This window comes from Lineus longissimus, chromosome 5 (genome assembly GCF_910592395.1).
Source record: "Lineus longissimus chromosome 5, tnLinLong1.2, whole genome shotgun sequence".
Classification (NCBI taxonomy): domain Eukaryota; kingdom Metazoa; phylum Nemertea; class Pilidiophora; order Heteronemertea; family Lineidae; genus Lineus; species Lineus longissimus.
Window position 1 is genome coordinate 8,344,816 of NC_088312.1, and position 19,073 is coordinate 8,363,888.

The 19,073-nt window shown below is 41.4% G+C and overlaps 2 protein-coding genes across 3 annotated transcripts; one reads left to right on the plus strand and one right to left on the minus strand.

Annotated features, from left to right (window-relative positions):
• The first annotated feature begins 849 nt into the window (after nucleotides 1-849).
• LOC135488351 (uncharacterized) lies at nucleotides 850-9,582 on the plus strand. Its single transcript, XM_064772926.1, has 3 exons — nucleotides 850-984; nucleotides 1,392-3,714; nucleotides 6,683-9,582. The coding sequence occupies exons 2-3, from the start codon at nucleotides 1,455-1,457 to the stop codon at nucleotides 6,706-6,708; spliced, it is 2,286 nt and encodes a 761-aa protein (XP_064628996.1). The 5' UTR covers nucleotides 850-984; nucleotides 1,392-1,454; the 3' UTR covers nucleotides 6,709-9,582.
• Nucleotides 9,583-15,691: 6,109 nt separating this feature from the next.
• LOC135487764 (charged multivesicular body protein 2a-like) lies at nucleotides 15,692-19,054 on the minus strand. 2 transcript variants are annotated; one of them, XM_064771836.1, is made up of 6 exons: nucleotides 18,996-19,054; nucleotides 18,211-18,402; nucleotides 17,815-17,994; nucleotides 17,439-17,569; nucleotides 17,084-17,145; nucleotides 15,692-16,834 (listed from the first exon to the last, which is right to left on the minus strand). In XM_064771836.1, the coding sequence occupies exons 2-6, from the start codon at nucleotides 18,382-18,384 to the stop codon at nucleotides 16,707-16,709; spliced, it is 675 nt and encodes a 224-aa protein (XP_064627906.1). In that variant the 5' UTR covers nucleotides 18,385-18,402; nucleotides 18,996-19,054; the 3' UTR covers nucleotides 15,692-16,706. The 2 variants fall into 2 exon arrangements, with proteins under 2 accessions (XP_064627906.1, XP_064627907.1); XM_064771837.1 differs by lacking the exon at nucleotides 18,996-19,054 and adding an exon at nucleotides 18,595-18,615.
• Nucleotides 19,055-19,073: the final 19 nt, after the last annotated feature.

Here is a 19,073-nt window from a genome sequence, read left to right on the forward strand (position 1 = left end):
TGGGTTATTTCTTTTGATATGCTATAAAATTCACGTGCCAATTAAGGGATGTGGGTGACAAGAGCAGAGGTTGCAGTCAAGGTTAGGATGAATTTACTCATTCCTTCACATTTAAAAACATCCTTCCTTTTTGCCATAAGGAGTGGTTCTTTCTCTGGCAAAAGCATGTCCTAGCAAGCACAATGTATCGTTCACACCAGCATTGGTGTCACAATCAGAATTTCTGCCAGATTACTAAATAGGCGACATCTCCATCTCCTCCAGTAAGAGATTGTGAAATGTCACTGACACAGACCTTCATCTTCATTCTTATAATGATTGGGTTCCTTTTGGGATGTTATTGATCATGGTGCTGTGCGTGCAGAGCGATAAAACGTTTGGTCGGTGCGGCCGGTTTAAAACTATGTACAATGCTTAAGGCTAGATTTCTAGAGTCTGGGGAGGGAGGCAGGCTGGGACTTGAAGGCCTCAAGGTTTTCCAGCACCCTCATGTCTTCTGGGAGACAGTTCCACATGGGAATGGTACGGTAGAGGAAGGATTGGCACTCGGAGGTGTCACATCGCTCCTAGAAAAAATTCTTTGTCGGTCTTGTTCTTGTGTCGTTTGCATTTAGGTATAAATGGGGGGATGTCGATGTGGCAACCGCTGTGTTTACATGTTTAGTCCAGGAGAGGTCCATAAGTTTTTCCCAAAGCTTCGGATCTGATTAAAATCTGGTCAATATTCTCAAGGACAGAGGACAAAGTCACAACCACCGTACGGTGGCGGCACCTATGTGGAAACATTGACACTATAGCCAGTTTAAACTTTTTTGATTGGCCAGGACCTCAAAGCACGTGATCACAACACAACTGCAGTTTCCTGGCATCTGTGCGATGCGAGCTGTCATTTCATTTTTGCTTTCAAAGTCCGATTCCTGTCGTTATTTTCGAAAGTTTCATCGCTGGTGCCGTTCGCTATTATGTCAGCAGTTGGTCAGTGAGGTGAGTAGAAGAAGATACTTGGTTAATGTTTCACTTGTCAAGTAAACGTTTTGACAGAATCACCGGCGCGGCGTTGAATACAAAATGCACTGGAGCCGGTGTGAAAGGATATTTAGTCCCCTGGAAAATTAGTCCTTGTATCCTCAGGCTCAGTGGTCAAGCACCTCACATCACGAAGGGATCAGCACTCCAGCCGGCACGATATCCGTGTTTTTTCACTAGCTGATACCAGTACATTCATCAAAGGCCTTTACTTACTTTCATGTAAAAATTGCCTGGCACGCAAAAAATGGCGGCTGCGAAAAGTGTTTTAGGCCTACTTTAAATGGCTTGTTCTTAGTCACAAAATTATGGTAGAATCGAATGAGCTGTCCGTCTGAATCCCTTGTTTTCGTCGAATATTTCAGTTGAAACGACACAAACAGTGAAAATGTCGAGGATGATATGAGATGACAAGTTGACACCAAAAGATGACGGAGGAAAAGCCGTTGATTTTTCGTTTCAATGAGAATGGGCAAGGACCAGATATCGTTCATCAAGTCTTATTGGAGCGTGGTTGGATCGAATTTGATGAGGACCTCCATGAAGAACATGAATGGAACTTCTGGTGGAAGGCGTCTCGGTTTCGTGTGGCTGAATATGATCAGTTGTTGCCATGGCAGCGGGTCAATCATTATCCTAAGACAACTGCTTTGACCAAGAAGGACAGCTTGGCACGAAATCTGAAACGCATGAAAGGTATCTACGGTGCAAATCTGTACAACTTCAGCCCAGTTTGTTATAACTTGCCGAATGATTACAAAAAGTTTGTCGCAGATTATACGAAAAAGAAGCAGAGAGATCCGGAGAAACTGCAGCTGTGGATATGCAAACCTGCCGACATGTCGAGAGGGCGTGGTATATTCATCTTCAAAGATGTATCCGATCTTCAGTACGACTGCTGTGCAGTTCTGCAGAAGTACCTCACTAATCCCCTCCTCATAGCTGGTTACAAATTCGATCTGAGAATCTACGTTTGTGTGACGAGCTTTCACCCATTGGGAATTTACATCTATCAAGAAGGCGTTGTCAGGTTTAGCACGGAAAAGTTTGATCTGACTAATCTAAGCAATGTCTATTCGCACTTGACGAATACGTCCATTAATAAATTTGGACCGTCCTACACCACTGATAAGGAGCGGGTTGGACCAGGGTGCAAATGGTCCCTTACACAACTCCGACATTACTTCCGCCAAAATGAAATAGATGACCGCATCTTGTGGTGCAAGATAACAAGCCTTGTGATTTTGACGATTCTTGCGCAGGCAAACCAGGTACCAAAGGCTTCCAACTGTTATGAACTGTTTGGCTTCGATATCATCATAGATGTGAACTTGAAGCCCTGGCTACTGGAGGTCAACTTCAGCCCTGCCCTTGGCATCGACTGTGCTACTGATGTCATCACCAAGAAACCCATGTTGCATGATCTCTTAGACTTGATGAACTTCTCTCCGACTGATGGTGAACGAGGTGGCCAGGATTTCAAGTTTTCCCCCTCTTCGGATGGCTACCATAATAGTCGTAGGCCCAGTGTTGCCAAAGTTAAAAAGGTTCCAGTGAAAGTCAGAAAGCCAAAAGTAGTGGAAAAAATACATGCAGAGACGGTAAGCTCAAAAGACACTTTGTGTGACAATGAATCTGATGAAGATGAACTGGTGGAACCTGTCGTACCAGGGTGCGGGTTACCCTCGGTGCAAATGCTCAAGTCTCGCCAGTCAATGAGCAGCAGTTCTGGTTGCTCTAGCGCCGGAAGTTTTGGTGTGAATAGTGATGCTCCATCACAAACGAATCAAGCAAAGACTCCTTCATGTAAATCTTCTAAAAGTGGGAAACCGAGTAGTACTCTGGTGAATGCTCGATATTTGAAGGAGAATTCTGCTGCTTCGTGTAAGGAGATGAATGACTCCAAGCTTACCAAGGAAATCTCTGTTGTATCGGATAGTGCTGTATCGGGTCTTTCAAGTGAAAACTCTGACATTGGTGCTGATAGTGAGAAACTTGCTCAAGTGAAACTAGCGCAAAACGAGCAGAACATCCTGAGTAAAAGTGTCGGAACTATGCAGTCATGTTACGACAAACATACATCTATTTACTCCCCATCGCAGATGTCAAAATCATTAGTGACTCCATACACTCCTGGAAGGTCATTTTCAAAAAAGAATAGCTCGTCGCAATCTCCTCAAAGTGGTGCTTTGAATATTCGGAGAGCTCGTAAACTTTCTGAACCTATTCATCAGGTACGCAGGCCACCACCTTTGGTTCGGCACAACACTCAACCAGCGGGTTTTTCACCAAATAGAAATGGCTTGAAACCAAAACATATTCTACTCCCTCATCGCCAGAGAGCCAGTAACTATTTATCACCAGTTGCAAGCCTTTCAATGACCAACAAGTCTTTCATGAAAAATCCACTTGCTATGAATCAGTTGACACCCAAAGCCATGTATCCAACGATGCAGCAACGTGCTGGTGATTACTTCCTGGTATTCCCGTTCAACGAGCAGATGCGGCGTATGGGAACGAATCTTGACATTCGGGTCGTGGTCCGCGAGGTGCAGCGCATGGTGAAGGCTAAAGTGAATGAAGTGAAGGGAACTGGTGACGTTGAAAAGGTCTGCGACACACCACAGCTATGGTCCCCTGTACGAGCGTCAGAAGAAGAAGTAACCAGTGAAGCTTCTGGCATGTTTGGTGAGTATCGTGTTGAGACTAATCTTGAGATAGAGTCTTCTAAAGTCTGCTTGTGTTTTTACCGCAGGCATATGGCATTGTCAAAAACAGCCAAAGCATCGGTCATCCACAAAATGCTGGAGTATGTTTTGTTCACTTTTCAAGTGCAAACAACTTTCACTTTCAGCTCAAGCCCTGCCTTTGCTGCTGTTGTGTTGTACTGGGCTCTAGGAAAATTCGTCCCCGGAAAATTCGTCCCCGGAAAACTCGTCCCCGGAAAATTCGTCCCCTAGGAAAATTCGTCCCCAGAAAATTCGTCCCCGAGGAAAATTCGTCCCCGGATAATTCGTCCCCGAGGATAATTCGTCCCTGGAGAATTCGTCCCAGAGGATAATTCGTCCCTGGAAAATTCGTCCCCGAGGAAAATTTCGTTCCCGGAAAATATGTCCCCTAGGATAATTCGTCCCTGGGAAATTCGTCCTCGAAGATAATTCGTCCCTGGAAAATTGAACAAAAGTTGAAAGTTTCTGACATTACTTTCTAGGAATAACTACTACTTACTACTTTCGACTTTTCTCATTCATTATATCTCTCTTTACCACTTAATACTACCCTACTAGCTAGTTACCTACTCCACTCCTTTCATAGTAGGTAGGGGTAGGCAGGTGAAATAATTTTTTTTTTTCAAATAAGTATTTTTACTGGTCAGAATGAAAGAAAAGCTCTAAACTCTTCAATAAAATATTTCGCCTGCCTAACTCTACCTCCTATATAAATAGTGGGGTTGGTAACTAGCTAGTATGGTAGTAAAGCGAGATGTTACACTGAATGAGAAAAATCGAAAGTAGTAGTTATTACTACAGTCCATTCGACAAGACTTAAGAGTCTTAGAAAGTAAAGTCAGAAACTTTCAACTTTGTAAAATATTCTGGGGACGAATTATCCTTGGGGACGAACTTTCCAGGGACGAATTATCCTCGGGGACAAATTTTCCGGGGACGAATTATCCTCGGGGACGAATTATCCTCGGGGACGAATTTTCCGGGGACGAATTTTCCTTGGGGACGAATTATCCGGGGACGAATTTGCGGGGACGAATTTTCCGGGGACGAATTATCTGGGGACGAATTTTCCTGTAACCGTTGTACTGGTATTGATTTTAGCATTGGGAATAGTTTGTTTACCTCTGGGATTACTTGTCTTGTCAGCTCTCAACATGACCAGCATACACCCAAGAATTTATCAATATTTCTCATATGATAGTTTTTGATATGATATATTGCTTACTGCTTTATTCAAATTATTGTTCCATGGCTTACATGAATTTAGCCTGTTGGTAGGACAAAATGCAAAGTGAATGCAGACCCATTGTATTACTTTTAGTTTTCGGAGGCACATCATCCGACTCCGAGATAAAGGAGGTAGCAAACACACTTTTGGCCAGTCAAGAGCCAAAGTCAGTCTGAAAGTAGGAGAACCCGCATTAAAGCAAAGGTCATGAGTGGGTCAGTGAATGTAATTGTGTTATTCCAGAGTTTACATTTCAAAATTTGTTCCAATTATACCAACAATGTTGAATGGCTTGGCTTATGCCCGCTAAGCAATATTGACGTGTTGGTAACTGTTAAACTTACACTGACTATTATATAGTTTGTAGACACTGTGAATGCATTAACCAAAGAAGCAGAGTTTGGAGCAATACATAAGGACCGGTATATACAAATTGGAACCAACTTCAGCCAACCCATATCCTAAAATCTTTTTAAACGATGCTGGAAGAAAGATGTAAAAATTACAGTCATGACTAAAAACTGAGTCTAATTCGAAGTGCAATAAACGGTTCAAACACAGTACATCACTTGTCTGTGGCAGTAGCTTTATAGTCCAAGATCAAATGTTTAATGAATTGTATAAAATGATAGCTTTCTAGGTTAGCAGCGCTAGAAGAGTGATAAATTTTAGGCCTTTTAGCTAGGCCTCTCGTTGTAGTCCTAGTGTTTGATATTGAGAATGTCACATTTTATAATCGGCAACTTGAATAAAGAGGCTTATGACATTTTGTGCCATTTTTGTTGGGCAGATTTTACTGTTCTGTTGGTCACCTTAATGCACAATAGCATGACTTTCTGATTAAAGATTAGTTTGATTAACGAGAGAATTTGTGCAGTCAAATTGGCCTTGTTGTACTTATGACAGTTATTACAATGGATTAGAGTGATTGCAAACTTATACTGCTGTAGATCGATGTCTGAATCATGATATATAAAATATGACCTGAATTATTTTCCAAGGGAGACTAAAATGACTAAGTGAGTGTGAAGAACAGATGAAGACAATGATTTCTGCTAACTGTCTCAGGTAGTCAAGTTGTCCATCAGATTCAATTGCAAGGACTTTTGATAAACAGAAACATTAAATCAGTTTTTGTGCAGTGGCATAGAAAAAACGAGTTAAACCATCCATGTTGTAAATGGTACAGGCAATTGTATGAAGTCAGCGGTTACAGTCTGAGTCAGTCAGTCTGTATCTTTTGAGTCCCCATGAAATGGAATAAGTCTGGCCTGAAATCCCGGTCAGTTGGCTTTCCTCCATCACCAGTTAAAGTGATTTATGGTCTTCGCTTGCGTGTGCTGCACGTTGCTTTCAGGGGAAAAGACATGACAAAATAGGCAGATTGGTGTCTAATTGACTCACAAATTTTAACTGTCACGTTAACATCATATTCGCTCTTTATAAAAAGCTAGCCATCCGTAAAGAATGGCACTATTAGTTATTGCTGTATTTTTTATGGCATTATTTAAGTGTTGAGCCGTACGATCTGAATAGAGTTTTTCAATCTCATGCTGTGACAATGTGCAAAATATGAGACATATCGGTGTTGGTTTTTCTCAAGTGAAAATCTTGGTGCATGAAATGCAGGCATAAAAAACAGACTCAGTAACGTTTTCTAAAATTGATTGAATAAAAAAAACATTGTTTATCGTTTCAGGTTCTTTGAATATGAAGTCCCAGTGATAACCAACACACGACCATTTCGATAACGTACTTGGCGGCGGACTCAACTAGAGCGGTCATCGCCTGCTCCTCAGCCTCACTCTGATTTGACTGGAGGGCAATCGCCTGCTCAACTGCTTCGTAGGATTCTGCCGGAATTGTTGGCCATGCACTTTGTTCACTGTGCACATGGGAGAAGAGGCTATGTACATAACCATTTAACATGGAGCGTCACTGCTCATTCACAAGTGTTGTGCTATCATGGCACTTTGCTCTGCGAGTGTGGGAATAGATGATAAGCAGCTAGTAGGGCTCAATAGTTATGCGTGAATCATCACATCTGTATGCAGGAGATCCTCACATTGTCAATAATACTGTGGGTTAGAATTCTGCAACTGGTAGCCTATGTTGTATTCAGATATGAAGAATCGATATGCTGTGACTAGGTTAGCTGAATGAACTACAAACAATTCTGTGCAGTTTTGAGGTGTTGATGTTAGAACTAGTTAATTGGCTGTTTGCTCCTGCTCACTGTTTACTTAGAGGGTCTTCTTTGTCATAGCTAAACCAGACTTGACTATGTCATTTTATTGAAGTCTACACCAGTGAACATGTGAGAACATAACTCCAAAACAAACATACTTGTTTTCTTTGAATATACGTCTCATGATGTGTCAGCACTTTTTAAGCTCTTTTATTACAATGCAAGTTTAACTGTTTATGTCTACAGTTTTTGAAAGATCTTTTTTCTGGTCATAATTGTTAACCCATCAAGGCTTACATTCATGTGACATTGTATTTTAAACTTACCTCTCCTAGGTATCTTTCTATGTTTGTTTTTTACAATGAATGATGAATTGTATTGTATGTCTGACTGTGATATTTTGATATGGATTGTGACTGTCCAAAAATGAACTTTCATGTTTATCATGACACATGTTTCACCTATCTCAAAGCCGGTGGCAGAGTCTGATTATCAATGAAGCTTCAGTTAATTCTTGTGAGCTCAAAAAAACCGATGACACCAGTTCTTTATATGGCCTGCAGATAACTGTCTGCATTATATGACACATTTAAGGAGAGAAGAAACTAAATTTTCCCACCAAATTCATTTTATCAGAAAAATAACCAAAAGAAACAGTGTTATTTTTGAAATTTTTATCAAGTGCTATAAAGTTTACGTAGGCTGGGCTGATGTCTCACCACATAATTGGATGCAAACAAGAATGTTCACATGTATTTCTTTACATTTGCTAATCTCACTGTGAAAGCACAAAAGGCTGCGCAAACTTGAGCTCCACTAATTCAAATTTGTCTACTTGGTTCTTATTTTCTCGTACTTTGAATGTAAACAATTTGCGCTGTTAAGGATTTTGTGCTGTGTTTACTTAGTGGATATGTTGATCCTGTTGTCTGTTGTTCGAATCGTTATCAAAGGGGATGTTGCCCTCGTACGGAATTGAAGAGTTCAAATGCAAAGCCACTTAATGTCTCTTCAAGTACTAAAATATTGTCCAGTCCCTCTGTCCATCTTCGAGAATACTGTTGTTAAGTGCCTCTATCACCATCATAGCAAGTACAAATATATTGCTAATTAGAAAATGTCATTGCTTTAAAGTACTGTTGTGATTTAGGCCATGTAGTCTTTAGAGTAGGATAGTGGCCTGTATCAAGAAGATGTACTCCTCACATTCTGTTTTACCCATAGTAGTTGCTTTGTTTGTTGACTGTTTTCATAATGATATCTTCCCTTAAAATCAAATGATTTCATCAACTTATGCATGTACAATGTATATTTCGAGTATACTAAAGCTATGAAAGTTTGTATGAGAGTGAACACTAGAACCATTTTTGATTTGTATATTGTCAACGAAGAACACCTTTCCAAGTACCGTATCTGTTTGAATATCTACTAAGCTTGCTATGCAGTGAAAGACATGTCAATATTTTCAAAGTCACTTTTTTGTCAACTGGTCCCTTGCTCAAAACTCAGTGAAAGTCACCTGCTTAAAAAGTCAGAAATAATGAACAAATGTAGTTGCGAATTGATTGAGTGGTTTTGATACTGTCAAACTCATCAGAATGTCATTGTCAAGTTTTTTATTCAAAGATCGTTATTATAAAACGTTTTTTCATAAGAAGTTATGAAATAATATTTGTAAAGATTTTAGGTCACTCTTTGTATTGTTATGGTGGATGGTTCACTTGCATTACAATTGCAATTCATTTAACCAGACAGGCCCTGACCTTATTTTCAAAGGCCTGGTGCGTTTGATATTGGTCATTGAATTCTCAAAGGTTTGGTTTGAAAATGCTACATTGGGTTTTGAGTGACATGAGATAATCCCAAGCTAGCACTACTGATCTTTGCACAGTTGCTGTATCATATATATGTACAGAAGGTGTTTCTGGGATCTATCAGAACATAAACACAAATGTTAACAAACAATTTGTGCCCATTTTCTAATGTATATCTTTACCACTCTCTACACTGGAACTCAGTAACTATGATACTTGCTGGCCCAGAAATATCTCGGGAATCTTTTTCTCTTTAAGATGTTCAGAAATCTGGTGAATTGTACCTAGATGTAGCTTTCTCGAAGTTAGTGATGGGCTACTGATTTCAGTCATCGTGTCTCTTTATCGATTGCACTTCTTAGATACATCAGAAACATGAAAATGTTATCTATGACTTTCTTGTGTACAATTTCTAGTTGTTAATTAGATTCATAGTGTTACCATCTTGGGTGGTACTACAAAAATGTTTTCATTTCGTCCTTGATTGAAGATCTGTCATCCAAAAAGTGCATAATTGCTAACCATGATGATTACTCGTTGTTTTTCTTGGGCATGTGTGATATTGTTAATAGAAAGCTGACAACGTTGGCTTTCTGTTTGTAATTTATTATTGAAATAAATCTCTACTTTATTCTTGAGTAATGATTTCATTCTGATATCATTTCCCTGTCACATCCAGCTGCAGATGAGACACTGATAGGTCACCTCCAGTACCAGATAAGACACGATTAGCTACGGTACCAAAAATAAGCGATGCCAGCTACAGTCCCAGATAAGACAATGTAACATCGAGTATCAAAAAAGACACTGTCAGCTTCATTCCAAGATAAGACAATGTCACCTCCAGTACCAGATAAGACACGATTAGCTACGGTACCAAAAATAAGCGATGCCAGCTACAGTCCCAGATAAGACAATGTAACATCGAGTATCAAAAAAGACACTGTCAGCTTCGTTCCAAGATAAGACAATGTCACCTCCAGTACCAGATAAGATACGATTACGCTTTCATTCCGCCTAAGCATGCATTGGTTGCACCCCAGAGTGGCCATTTGTAAAGGTAAAAAGACCTGTTTGGAATCAACTTCCTACTGGATGAGGCTTCCTTCTGGATGGAGAACTCATTTCGCCAAGCCCGGCATGTCTTTGACATGTTGCTGCGTTCGTCTCTTGGCTAAATGGCTGTACTGACCACATCCGGCCTATCCTGGAGACATAGTCACAATCACGTGTCTGTTTGTAGTTTGAAGATGGATCATCATGTCTTTCCCACTGAATTAGCCGTTTACTGACCGCATTAACGGAATGCAGACATTCACAATGCAGCTACAGTTCAAAATAAGACAATGTCACCTCCAGTACCAGATAAGACACGATTAGCTACGGTACCAAAAATAAGTGATGCCAGCTACAGTCCCAGATGAGAAAATGTAACATCGCGTATCAAAAAAGACACTGTCAGCTTCATTCCAAGATAAGACAATGTCACCTCCAGTACCAGATAAGATACGATTAGCTACGGTACCAAAAATAAGCGATGCCAGCTACAATCCCAGATGAGACAATGTATCATCGAGTATCAAATAAGACACTGTCAGCTTTATTCCAAGATAAGACAATGTCACCTCCAATACCAAATAAACCCTGTGATATGGGATCGTGACATAAATAAAGACTGCAAATGCTTTTACTTCAGTTTTGCACAGAAAGGCCTATTGTAAATCATGGAGATTAAGACAAAAGCATTTGCTAGTCGTTATTCATATCACCCGGAGGACACTGTCGGCACAGTGCCAGTAAAAACAATGTTACATCCAGCACTGGAAAGACACTATCAGCTGCACACCCAGATTAGCCATGTCGTAGATACAGTCCCAGACAGGACAATATGTCACATCCAGGACCAAATAAGTCCGGGTCAGCTACAGTTCCAGATGAGACAATGTCACCTCCAGTACCAGATAAGACACTGTCAGCTAAAGTACCTAAAACGATGCCAGGTACAGTCCAATATAAGACGAGCTCTTCGTCCAGAGTGCGACATAAAGTCACAACACGATTCCTCCGGCCTTTTCGGTCTCTTGCTGCCCGTTGTGCCTCGTCCCTTTTCAGCCTCATGAGTTAGTCAGCTCCTCTGGCATAGTCCTCCTCCATGTGACTTTTGGTTGAACTCGTTTTCTCTTTCCCAGGGCAGTCTTTGGAAGGGTGCTTGGATTCATCCGGAGGACATGTCCAAGCCATCTTTATCAAAATGATACATGACTAAGATGTATGGATGCGCAAGGAAATAAAGAGAAATTATCAAGAGAACGGCCTTACGGATGCTCTGGCATCCCTAATGCAGTTTAGGTTCTGCTTAAAGATACATCAGACACCTCATTCAGCATTATCAAGCCAAACTTAGGTGCTAAAAAATCGTCCAGTGATGCCATTCAAACTTGGTAATACCTCATGGCCATGCCCATATTCCCTTTCATTCCGCCAAAGCCTGCATTGGTTGCACCCCGGAGTGGCCATTCGTAAAGGTAAAAAGATCTGTTTGGAATCAACTTCCTACTGGATGAGGCTTCCTTCTGGATGGAGAACTCATTTCGCCAAGCCCGGCATGTCTTTGACATGTTGCTGCGTTCGTCTCTTGGCGGCTAAATGGCTGTACTGACCACATCCGGCCCTATCCTGGAGACATAGTCACAATCACGTGTCTGTTTGGAGTTTAAGATGGATCACCTTGTCTCTCCCACTGAATTAGCCGTTTACTGACCGCATTAACGGAATGTAGACATTCACAATGCAGCTACAGTTCAAAATAAGACAATGTCACCTCCAGTACCAGATAAGACACGATTAGCTACGGCACCAAAAACAAGCGATGCCAGCTACAGTCCCAGATAAGACAATGTCACATCGAGTATCAAATAAGACACTGTCAGCTTCATTCCAAGATAAGACAATGTCACCTCCAGTACCAGATAAGACACGATTACCCTTTCAAACTGCCTGAGCCTGCATTGGTTGCACCCCAGAGTGGCCATTCGTAAAGGTAAAAAGACCTGTTTGGAATCAACTTCCTACTGGATGAGGCTTCCTTCTGGATGGAGAACTCATTTCGCCAAGCCCGGCATGTCTTTCACATGTTGCTGCGTTCGTCTCTTGGCGGCTAAATGGCTGTACTGACCACATCCGGCCCTATCATGGAGACATAGTCACCATCACGTGTCTGTTTGTAGTTTGAAGATGGATCCCCTTGTCTCTCCCACTGAATTAGCCGTTTACTGACCGCATTAACGGAATGCAGACATTCACAACCAAGTGTCACCCATCTACTGGAAGGGACATCTACCATCGCAAAACAGCGCATTTGAATATGAGTACGTCTCCAAGAGATTGATGTGGTCAGTACACCCATCTAACACTTCAAGTCAGTGCACTTGATTGTGAGTATGTCTCCAAGAGGTTGATATGGTCAGACCCATCTACTGGAAGGGACATCTACCACCTCAAGATAGGGCACCTCCAAGAGTACACCCATCGAATGGAAGAAACCTCTGCCACCTCAGGACACGGCAATTAAGTGCAAGTATGACTTCAGGAGGTTGATGTGGTCAGTAAACCCATCTAATGGAAGGGACATCTACCACCTCAAGATAGGGCACCTCCAAGAGTACACCCATCTAATGGAAGAAACATCTGCCACCTCAGGACATGGCACTTTAGTGTAAGTATGACTTCAAGAGGTTGATGTGGTCAGTACACCCATCTAATGGAAGGGACACATACCACCTTAAGACAGGGCACTTGATTGTGAGTATGTCTCCAAGAGGTTGATGTGGTCAGTACACCCATCTAATGGAAGGGACATCTACCACCTCAAGACAGGGCACTCTATTGTGAGTATGTCTCCAAGAGATTGATTTGGTCAGTACACCCATCTAATGGAAGGGACATCTACCACCTCAAGACAGGGCACTCTATTGTGAGTATGTCTTCAAGAGATTGATGTGGTCAGTACACCCATCTAATGGAAGGGACATCTACCACCTCAAGACAGGGCACCTGATTGTGGATATGTCTCCAAGAGATTGATGTGGTCAGTACACCCATCTAATGGAAGGGACATCTACCACCTCAAGACAGGGCACCTGATTGTGAGTATGTCTTCAAGAGATTGATGTGGTCAGTACACCCATCTAATGGAAGGGACATCTACCACCTCAAGACAGGGCACTCTATTGTGAGTATGTCTTCAAGAGGTTGATGTGGTCAGTACACCCATCTAATGGAAGGGACATCTACCACCTTAAGACAGGGCACCTGATTGTGAGTATGTCTGCAAGAGGTTGATGTGGTCAGTACACCCATCTAATGGAAGGGACATCTACCACCTCAAGACAGGGCACCTGATTGTGGGTATGTCTCCAAGAGATTGATGTGGTCAGCACACCCATCTAATGGAAGGGACATCTACCACCTCAAGACAGGGCACCTGATTGTGAGTATGTCTTCAAGAGGTTGATGTGGTCAGTACACCCATCTAATGGAAGGGACATCTACCACCTTAAGACAGGGCACCTGATTGTGGGTATGTCTTCAAGAGGTTGATTTGGTCAGTACACCCATCTAATGGAAGGGACATCTACCACCTTAAGACAGGGCACCTGATTGTGGGTATGTCTTCAAGAGGTTGATGTGGTCAGTACACCCATCTAATGGAAGGGACATCTACCACCTCAAGACAGGGCACCTGATTGTGAGTATGTCTTCAAGAGGTTGATGTGGTCAGTACACCCATCTAATGGAAGGGACATCTACCACCTTAAGACAGGGCACCTGATTGTGAGTTTGTCTTCAAGAGGTTGATTTGGTCAGTACACCAATCTAATGGAAGGGACATCTGCCACCTCAAGACAGGGCACCTGATTGTGGGTATGTCTTCAAGAGGTTGATTTGGTCAGTACACCCATCTAATGGAAGGGACATCTACCACCTCAAGACAGGGCACTTGATTGTGAGTATGTCTTCAAGAGATTGATTTGGTCAGTAGACCCATCTAATGGAAGGGACATCTACCACCTCAAGACAGGGCACTTGATTGTGAGTATGTCTTCAAGAGATTGATTTGGTCAGTAGACCCATCTAATGGAAGGGACATCTACCACCTCAAGACAGGGCACTTGATTGTGAGTATGTCTTCAAGAGATTGATTTGGTCAGTAGACCCATCTAATGGAAGGGACATCTACCACCTCAAGACAGGGCACTCTATTGTGAGTATGTCTTCAAGAGGTTGATGTGGTCAGTACACCCATCTAATGGAAGGGACATCTACCACATCAAGACATCTACCACCTCAAGACAGGGCACCTGATTGTGAGTATGTCTCAAGAGGTTGATTTGGTCAGTACACCCATCTAATGGAAGGGACATCTACCACCTCAAGACAGGGCACCTGATTGTGGGTATGTCTTCAAGAGATTGATGTGGTCAGTACACCCATCTAATGGAAGGGACATCTACCACCTCAAGACAGGGCACCTGATTGTGAGTATGTCTTCAAGAGGTTGATTTGGTCAGTACACCCATCTAATGGAAGGGACATCTACCACCTCAAGACAGGGCACCTGATTGTGGGTATGTCTTCAAGAGATTGATGTGGTCAGTACACCCATCTAATGGAAGGGACATCTACCACCTCAAGACAGGGCACCTGATTGTGAGTATGTCTTCAAGAGGTTGATTTGGTCAGTACACCCATCTAATGGAAGGGACATCTACCACCTCAAGACAGGGCACCTGATTGTGGGTATGTCTTCAAGAGGTTGATTTGGTCAGTACACCCATCTAATGGAAGGGACATCTACCACCTCAAGACAGGGCACCTGATTGTGAGTATGTCTTCAAGAGGTTGATTTGGTCAGTACACCCATCTAATGGAAGGGACATCTACCACCTCAAGACAGGGCACCTGATTGTGGGTATGTCTTCAAGAGATTGATGTGGTCAGTACACCCATCTAATGGAAGGGACATCTACCACCTCAAGACAGGGCACCTGATTGTGAGTATGTCTTCAAGAGGTTGATTTGGTCAGTACACCCATCTAATGGAAGGGACATCTACCACCTCAAGACAGGGCACCTGATTGTGGGTATGTCTTCAAGAGGTTGATTTGGTCAGTACACCCATCTAATGGAAGGGACATCTACCACCTCAAGACAGGGCACCTGATTGTGAGTATGTCTTCAAGAGGTTGATTTGGTCAGTACACCCATCTAATGGAAGGGACATCTACCACCTCAAGACAGGGCACCTGATTGTGAGTATGTCTTCAAGATATTGATTTGGTCAGTAAACCAATCTAATGGAAGGGACATCTACCACTTTAAGACAGGGCACTCTATTGTGAGTATGTCTGCAAGAGGTTGATGTGGTCAGTACACCCATCTAATGGAAGGGACACATACCACCTCAAGACAGGGGACTTGATTGTGAGTATGTCACCAAGAGATTGATGTGGTCAGTACACTGCCTTGTAGACATACTCACACTCAAGTGCCTTGTCTTGAGTTGGTAGGTGTCATTTTCCAGAAGACAGGTGTACTGACCACATCAATCTCTTGGAGAGATGTTCACAATCTATCCTCATTTTTCCCCAGTGACAAGACCATTTTTGCATAACAGTGTGCCACAAGAAGCACAAAAAGACTATAGTTCAATAATATAATAATTGATATCAATACTTTGTACAAAATAATACGTACATCTACATGTAATAGTGTGATAGATTAGGAATTACATCAAGTCGTTTCTTGGATGCAGTGCTAGTCCTTATACAGTGTGTCCACAGATAGAGAGGCACAACAGAGTTAATTGCTAAGTTGTCCAAGTTCACATTGCTGATTCAGGATTAATATCACAAAGATAGCTGATATCAAAATCAGTTAAATGGAGGTCCTCATGAAACTAAACGAACACATCGGGTCTCCCAAGCAACGCCTCGATCAGGCAAAATGTTGGCCAAAGAAGGCATACACACAGCACTCAACACTCCCCTTGGGTAGCACTACAAACTGGCCACAACTGACGACTCAACAACTTATTCATCTTTTTTTTCTCATTTTGGTTGTAGAAATGTGTTTGGATTGGAGAGATACTCACAATCTATCCTCATTTCCCCCCCCCCCCCCACCCCTATTAGTTTTTGCTTTCCCCATCCCCAATACTTTATGCCAAACCCCTTTGTCCATAAAATACAATTCTGTACTTAACAGGACATCCTATACTTGTCCGTTAAAACCTACAGCTATTGACATCGTCATCAACATGACAAAGGTCCCTTCATGAGGACCCTAGTGAAATACTACAACTACATAGTCAGCACAAAATATACACAATGCAGAAGGAATTCTTTCAGGAGACCGAGGTTTTCATTTTATCTTTTACTTACACAAACAAATAATAAAGTATTAACATTCCACTTCTGCAGCTATTGCAGACTGCCGTATATGTATAGTCTTGGTTTATAAAACACAAATACCTGTCCTCAATGAGTGTTGGATGGAAATAACAGTTCAATGATTGGACTTCCCATAGCTGATGGAGAACTCACTGACACTCCCCATCCCTTGATTCAGCCCAATTTTCCCAATGAATCATTCCAATATATTAAAATCACAGGAACAAAATGTTTTAAGTTCCTGGTGGCATCCACTTTCAAATTGAATCCTCACTGCCGTTTCAGGTCATTTAATCTGGCTTCTAAATCTAAATCTGCATCACTGGTAACTCCTGCAGCCTGTGGTTGCTTCGCTGCTGTTTTTGCTGGCCCAAGAGACCGATCTGTCTGTGGTAGGCCTGGAATAAGTAATGAAATAGAAGTCAGAGGGACATAATTCATTGTTTACAGATTTGGATGCCTACCAATAAATGGTCCTATACGTCATTTCAGCAGCAAAACACAATATTTTACCTCCAATATTCTAAATGAACTGCAAATTTGTCAAGACTGAACACAAAAACGAACTACCCAACTCATCTTGTTAATCTTGTGATAGGATAACCCAAGTATTTTAGTTCACAACATCAATTCCTTTATAAACTTACCAGCTAACTCATCACCAAGCTGTAATCCTAACTCATCTAGCACTTGTCCAACAATCGCATCGCTGAAAAAAAGATATAATGATGGTGAGTTAGATATGGTACAGATGACATCAAGCTCATATCTGCATAAACAAGAGTTTTTAGAAACCCCTTTATAGAAGGCGAATCCTTTAAAATCGGGGTTTCCTTTAAGGTGTACGCCGTTCGTATTGACTGATAGCTCAGGAAAATTGACACAAATCATACACAATGCCAAAGTACAGTTATCGTGCGTCGGCTTGGCTGAAACTTGGTACTCATAGGATTTGCATACATGTATCTATCTAATCTACATATCGGCAATATTGAAATTTACCTTTCTTCCTCATCATCCTCATCTCCCATAACATCATCAATGGCATCATTCATCATCTCTTCTTTCATGTCCATCATCTCGGACTGTTTCTCAAACTCCATCATGATTTTCTGGATTTCAGGAAGCTTCAACTGAAAAATAAAGTCAAGTTTGCATTAGTGAAGCTCAACAATACTTAAAAGAAAGAATTGATATTGACTAGTATTTATTAATTCTTGTTCATAGAGACACACTGGACATCAAGAGAAACATTCTGTGGCAGTAAATATAGGATCACCATTCTCACTCGCAGCCAGATTTTTGGCGTCAAATATATAAAATGTATGGAATCCCACAGATATGAGTCATGACAGAAACTTCAAGGAAGGATGCTTACTTGTTTATTCATTGTTTGCATTGCTTTTGTGACTCCCTTCATGGCTTGTGCCATGGAATTCTGTGATTTGAGTGTCTGTATTTTTAAAGAAACTGCTTGGATGTTGGCCCTCATGAGAATGAACTTCTTCACATAGCGACGAGTACGGACAAGATCTTTGGCCATTATTTTCACTGCATCCTGTATTAAGTGTAAGAAGATAAATTGTATTAAAGAATCATTGGAGCAGTGAACAATGTAAAAGGCAGACTGACTTCAATACAGTCGTAAACTGGAAACTCTTGGAAATAAGCAGTCATGTGTGATGAATTATTGTTCATTTTACTATCAAATGGAGGGTTGGAATGTTATTATTATTAAGCAAAGATAAGATTACTAAGTTGATTAGATACAAACCATTTGTCCCTGTTTCGCCAATTTCTTGATATCTGCTATAATCTTCTTTTCATTTCGTTCCATATTCTGTCGCTCTCTGTCAAGTTCCCGCATTGCCTTGTCCAATGCTCTTTTATTTTGCCTGAGAATTTCCTCTGGGGTCTTCTTACGACCAAATAACCATTCTAACGGCATGGTGATTGTTTATGCTTTCTGAAAAATAAAATACACGTCAGGATAAACTGGACCTATCATTTGACTCCGTCCAAATCATCAACATTTCCAGATTGCCAAGGGTAAGATATAAAGAATCAAAGAATACAACTCTTTAGAACTTGGCCCGGCTACGACGATGGTACGGTATGAGTATAGTCTCGAGTGTACCGGATCAGGGATAAGACTAACAAAGAATATCTCCTTCAGTCCTAATTGCCTTAGGTTCAAAGAAATTACACAAAACTAAAAGTTCTCTGTCACACAAACAAAAGTCCACAAGTCGAACCAATATCGAGAGTATACTACTGTCTTGAGTGTTCTGTTGATCAGCAAGTAAAAGTGAGTCACCGCAGTGTGACCTACCTGATGACAGTGTAGCATGCCATTGGTTTGTTAAAAATTTATCATGTCCATGTGTCAGAAATATAATAATGTGCTAAGCCCTAGCCTCATCAAAATTCAGGTTCAAATAATTTGGCAATCCAGGACTTTACTTCAGTTTTCTTTTGATGACCGTTATCTACATGATATAAAGAACATTCAAAACAAATGTCACAGAATTAGGACGAGGAAAAAGGTAGAAAACTTACATTATTTCGTTTGCAAAACGAACTTTTTGCCAAAATTGTGAAATTGTTTTGTATATGACGTCACGGTTTTGTGGCGTG